The sequence below is a fragment of the Bombina bombina genome, chromosome 4, assembly GCF_027579735.1.
Source record: "Bombina bombina isolate aBomBom1 chromosome 4, aBomBom1.pri, whole genome shotgun sequence".
Lineage (NCBI taxonomy): Eukaryota > Metazoa > Chordata > Amphibia > Anura > Bombinatoridae > Bombina > Bombina bombina.
In genome coordinates this window covers 201,499,516-201,505,739 of record NC_069502.1, presented here as the reverse complement: position 1 = coordinate 201,505,739, position 6,224 = coordinate 201,499,516, and the positions used below count along the sequence as shown (strand labels likewise).

Below are 6,224 nucleotides of genomic sequence, written 5' to 3'. Positions count from 1 at the left end.
GTTACTGCTCATATTTACCAAACAATATTCTCTTGGCAATACTTAGAATTTGCTTGAATGTGCTTTAGGGAAGCATTAAACTATGGAAGTGCCATGTAAGTAGTAAATGTGGCTTTAAACAACTTATGCTACTGTAGTTTGAAAAGGAAAATACTTTCAATTACAGTTTTTTTGCACACAGGAAGTCTGTAAACCAGAGAACAAAAATTCTGAATATTTTACTTTCCACTACAAGAAGAAAAGTTTTAAGGTTTGAGGTTTCCGCTGCCATATATGTCTTTGTCCACTTTATACACTGTTCTTCCTCCTCCCACTTTGGTTTGGGGGGCTACAGAAAGTAGGTAGACACCTTTATACCTGATATACACGTCATAATTTCCCTCTTCTTTACTTCGCACCTCTCCAGTGTATGCACATTATAAAATCTGTCCAGAATATTACATTTAGTCTCTCAGAAAAAAGTGAAAGATGAAGATCCTTTGTTTAGCAACTCTCATTTGTCTTGGAATTGTTTTATGGTCCGCAAATCAAGGTATGTTTTTTTCTAATATAAAGGAAAGAGGATTGAAATACTTGGCCAAAACATTCTAGTCTGCTTTGGATATATATATATATATATATATATATATATACTGATATACTGTGTAAGATATATATATATATATATATATATATATATATTTATAGATAGATAGATAGATAGATAGATAGATAATTAGATAGATAGATGATAGATAGATAGATAGATAGATAGATAGATAGATAGATAGAATAGATAGATGGAAGATAGATGATAGATAGATAAATAGAATACAGATTAATGATAGATAGATGATAGATAGATAGATAGATAGATAGATAGATAGATCAATAGATAGATAGATGATTGATAAATAGATGATTGATAGATAGATAGATAGATAGATAGATAGATAGATAGATAAATAGATAATATATATAAAGATAATAGATAGAATCCTTTGTTTTTTTGTGTTTTGAAATACAAATGTTTGTCTATTTATTTAAAACAAGAACTATTACCCTTACAGTATCAAATTAACAAAATCTAAACTTTTCTGAAATCCAAACCTTTTCTGGTCCCAAACAGTTTGAATAAAGGGTTTTGTACTTGTATTCTGAAAAAGCTATAATTTGTCACTCCCAGATATAATTTTTTTAAATCAGTGAGATTTGAAAATATATTTTTTTAAATTTTGCTAATTTTGCATAGAATTTAGAATGCATACTGTTCTGTGGCATACTAACATATGGTTCTAAATGCTAAGAAGGGGCAAAACATCCCTAAGAGTATTTAAAAAGGTCATGTGCTGCATAATATTCAGAATAAACTGTATTAAAGTTATTTCTGCTAATCATAAAGGGACATGCAAGTTAAAATTCAATATGCATGTTCAAGATAGATCATGTAATTTTAACATACTTTTTAATTTACTACAATTATCAAACTGACTTTGTGTTTGGTATAATTTGTTGAAAAGCATACCTGGGTAGACTCAGGAAAACCAATGTACTACTGGGAGATAGCTGCTGATTAGTGGCTACACAAATATACCTAATTTTAAATGGACATGAAACCCAATACAATTTTAAATAACTTATACAATATATATCTATATATATATATATATATATATATATATATACACAATCTAATTAGACCATTTACTTTTATACTGTCCTTTTAAATAGAGCAGCATAAAGTTTTAGAGCCAGATTATACAAGTGGAACGGTATTTAACGCTCTTGTACGTTAATTCTGCTAGAAGTAAGCTTTTTGTGTGTGCTGGGTTGCGCTCGTTGAAAGTAAACTGTTTTCACACAATCGCTTAACCGATGAGCTCAAAAAGCTGAAGGATATCGCGATCACCTAAAAGTATTCCACCATAGAAGTCAAAGGAGCAAAAACGTGGGGAAAAAAACTAACAATCTACTTACTTGCAAACCCAATCGCATATTATCAAGTGCGCTAACCCAACATGAAAATATTAATATTTCACATTCTATTGTTCTTCATAAATACATATTTTTATATATAGATGGTATTTTGGTACATATATATCTATACCTATATATATATATATATATATATATATATATATATATATATATATATAAAATTATATATAGGTATAGGTATATACAGATATATATAGGAATATCTATTTAGAAATACTTAGAACATATTTGCATAAGTGAAGAACAGTTTATCAAATATGAATATTGCATAATTTTTTTTTTCTTCATGTTTTCATTTACTTAACTGCAAAGGGCCATTGTGCCATTATATATGTGTCTATATGTGTGTACATGTGTATTTATGTGTTTATAGGTGTAAATGCAGACATACACATTAAAATACATAAATGCATATGTACACTGATATAAACACACACATTTATAATATATATATATACATGTATATAAATATTTAGACATGTATATGTATGTATCTCTATGTTAAAGCCCAGCTGAGACCTCATATCTTTGAGCCCTTATACATTTTGGGTGCATTATTTTTTTAAAATTTTTTATTAGTTAGTTTTATTATGAGTGTAACTGTACTTTGTAACTGTTTTGAGAAACAGTTAACAAGAGCTCTGAGGATGCGCTATTCGAACGCAAGGTTAATTTCAATTGCACTCAAGCGATCGCTTTTACTTTCAACTTGTAATATGAGCAATAAACCCAATGCTCGCAAACACCCTTGATAAACCACTTTTCCCTTGCCCATAAGTGTTAGTACTCCACTTTGGTCCAAAATGTCTACAGTGAAAACAGCTTTTCCTTTTTTATTCTGTACACCTTTTCTGTAATTTAATTTTGAAAATGATACATTTCCCACTATCCCCAGAGAGGTTGCAGTGCATTCTGTAGAATTCAGAACCATGACTCTTGTATATGCTCAACAGTGATTGCTTTACATTTACATTTATTTATGTCCCTAATTGGCCAGTACAAAGGGGATAAAATAAACAAAACTCAAGCGTACTAGGACAACAAAATAATGCATAATAATAAGTTTCAAAACAAAATGTTATTTTTAAACACTTTTATATGAAATGCAGTGAACTAATCCTGATAGTATAAAAATGTACCTTTAATGTACCTTTAAAGAGACGTACAGTTCCCCTTAGTGATTTCCCTGCATGAGTGCAGATGTATTAATCACAATTATTTGGTGACAGATTAACTCATCCAGAGAGATCCTAAAATCAGCCCTTTTAGATAATCTTGAAAGTTTTCAGAAACACCAGTTAAGATTAATGTTACAATGAAAATGATGTTACAAACAATATTATCTTTATTCTTAACCACCTAGCAGCTGAAGTCTTGAAGATTGACTTAAAGGTGAAGTCATGTCCTGGCACTGACTGGTGGTATTCATTTGAAAATAATGAAAAGCCTATGTTTGAGTATTTAGAAAATGTGAACCAATGGAAACTCACATCTTGGTGAATGTTTTTCAAAAGTTGGGTTGCCTCGTGGTTTGCAATATTGAGGATGAACAACAGATATTATTATGTGCTGCTTGCGCAAGGGTAAACAGAGCTCAAAAGAGTGACAATAGTAGAAACCAAATTTATTGTGTATCACTGACTTATCTTTTTATTTTATTCTATAGTAACAGGACTGGAAGCAAACATTATAAGCAATTTCACCTGTTTGGACCTGAAGTCAAAAAATAAGGTTCCTGTGCACAGATTAAAGAGCTACATTGTCCAGACAACACCAATCCATGCCATTTTGTAAGTAACAAATTCTAGTAAGATAAATGTTTTTATTGTTGACTGGTTTAATCAGAATAATAGGCACATTTACTATGGGAGCATTCGGGGGTTCATACAGGGGCATTCCAATAAAAAAATACCATACATTAATTAATTTTCCATATCTGGTGCTTGATATCTATGTTTATCCGCTGCAAATAAGCTAAAAACATAGGTGAAGGCCCCCGTCAGTGGCAGCAAACATTATATTTTTCAGAGCAGGGAACCATGGTGACTGCAACTCCTGATTGGCTGACCAGTGGCTTGCTGCTTGTGGTCTTCATTGATTGTGTCTTTCAATCATAGAATTACCAATGTGTGTAACTAAATTTCAAAGGTGAAACACATATCTATCAGAAATCAGTAATGTTGCACTGGAAATACACTATAAAAACCAATGTAGATCTCTAGGATCATTAATGCACAAATGACATGTTCTACAGAAGTTGATTTTTTGCTTTCAAATATTTTTGTAAGTTAGTCTGGTCAATAACATAAAGGGGCCGATTTATCATGTGTCTGGCAGACATGATCCGCTGTAGCGATCATGTCCGCCAGACATCGACAAATGCCAAATGCATACGCTGTCAGCATTTATCATTGCACAAGCAGTTCTGGCCCCAAGCCAATCGGCCGCTAGCAGGCAGTGTCAATCAACCCAATCGTATACGATTGGGTGGATTGCTGTCCGCCACCTCAGAGCAGGCGGATGAGTTAAGGAGTAGTTATCTTAAGACTGCTGCTTCTTAACTCCTGTTTCTGGCGAGCATGAAGAATCGTGCGGAAACAGGGGTATACGGCCCTATTCGGGCCATAATAAATCGGCCCCAAAGCATCATCTGATGAATGAATTAAAGCTCATGGGGTCAGTAACTCTGCCCTTATTAATGAGCAATACCAATACTGAATTGGATGGCAGATATGAAAGACTGCTTTAAGGATCATGACTCGGATTTGTAACTAATACATTTATAGGATAACTTAAAGTCAGTTTGTCATTGCAAGCATGATAAGTTATATAATAAGCTAATATTGTCCTCTCTAAATAGGTTTACAACAAAGAAAAACAAACACACATGTGCAGATCCTAAAATGGATTGGGTGAAAAAGGCTATGGAACAACTGAACAAGAAAAAAAGGGCCCAGACACCAGAAAAGAAAAGGAAAACAAAAAAACAACAAAAGAAGAAAAATGATAAGAAGAAATCTGTGAAACAATGATTATTTGTGTTTTAACCATGTGTTAGTATCATCTAAAGAGAGGGGAATTATAGTTCCATGGAATTTGTTTTGTTTTATTGTATTTGAACAGATCATTAACATAAGCTTAAACATATCAATAATGTGAGTGACAGAGCTGGAACACGAGCTCATATTATTTATCACAAACAAATTGTCCTAAACTGCTGCTATTTTGGGAACAATTTTTTATTTATTGGCTAAGGCAAAATTAATTCATATACATTTTCAATGAAAAAATGTTCAATTCATTTTGTCTGCTATCAAAACTTGTGGTTTGCTGAAACATTGGAATCTTATTAAGGAAAACAAGCAAATTACAAAAAAACATAAAGCCACCAAAGAAAAGAAAAGTGTTTTATAGATAGACGACCAACATTCTCAGGATAAGACTGTTCCAAATGCATATACAAACAATGGCTTCTTGTAAAATGCCTCTAAGCACACACGTGCAGTAATTTACTGTAGGAGCACTCATTGTAATGTATTAAAACAGAAAAGCAGCAGAATAAAATATATTCTCTAAGAGTTAAAAAGGTGCGTAGCATATAATAGTTGTTCTTATAATAAAAACGAAAAACAGAAGGAAAAATATTTAGTAGATCTTCAGTCTTTTTAAGATTTGTGGGTTGAATACATAAGCTCTTGTAAATATTAAATGATGAATGTAATAAAATATGATTTAATGATTAAACTGGCAGAGTGGAATACCCCATGCACATTGCTAGAATTTACACAAGGAGGGAAAAGCATCTTCATCAATTAAACAAAGCTTTACAATTCCTGGGAGAGTCTTTTAAAACACATGTGAGGGGTTTATTCTATTTAAGTGAGCAAGATCCATCAATGAAGCAGGTATCTAAGGTTTAATGTATAGTGTTTAGTGAATAATGCGCTACTTAAGTTTCTTTGGTATTGTTTAGTATCGCTATGGCTGCCAAGTAAACCTTTTCAGTGGCCACACTTGCAGTTTTGATAAAGTAGAAATATAAGATAATGCTTAGGGAGCCTTGAGTGACTCCTGTCTATGTACACCATAGCTGGAAGACTAGGGGGCCGATTTATCATTGTTCTGGCGGACATGATTGGCTGTAGAGGATCATGTCCGCTGCACATCAATAAATGCTGACAGCATACACTGCATTTATCATTGCACAAGCATTTCTAGTAAAATGCTTGTGCAATGCTGTCCACTGC

General features: G+C 32.5%; 1 protein-coding gene across 1 annotated transcript; it reads left to right on the top strand.

The window, feature by feature from the left end:
- Positions 1–395: 395 nt before the first annotated feature.
- On the top strand, positions 396–5,721 carry LOC128655303 (C-C motif chemokine 2). Its single transcript, XM_053708952.1, has 3 exons — positions 396–532; positions 3,644–3,767; positions 4,838–5,721. Exons 1-3 carry the CDS (start codon positions 469–471, stop codon positions 5,007–5,009), a joined length of 360 nt encoding a protein of 119 aa, XP_053564927.1. The 5' UTR covers positions 396–468; the 3' UTR covers positions 5,010–5,721.
- The last annotated feature ends 503 nt before the right edge of the window (positions 5,722–6,224 follow it).

Coding starts and splice junctions, on each gene's coding strand:
- LOC128655303 (XM_053708952.1), top strand. CDS start 469: ATGAAGATCCTTTGTTTAGCAACTCTCATTTGTCTTGGAATTGTTTTA. Junction 533..3,643: donor TTTATGGTCCGCAAATCAAG/GTATGTTTTTTT, acceptor TTTATTCTATAG/TAACAGGACTGGAAGCAAAC. Junction 3,768..4,837: donor ACACCAATCCATGCCATTTT/GTAAGTAACAAA, acceptor CTCTCTAAATAG/GTTTACAACAAAGAAAAACA.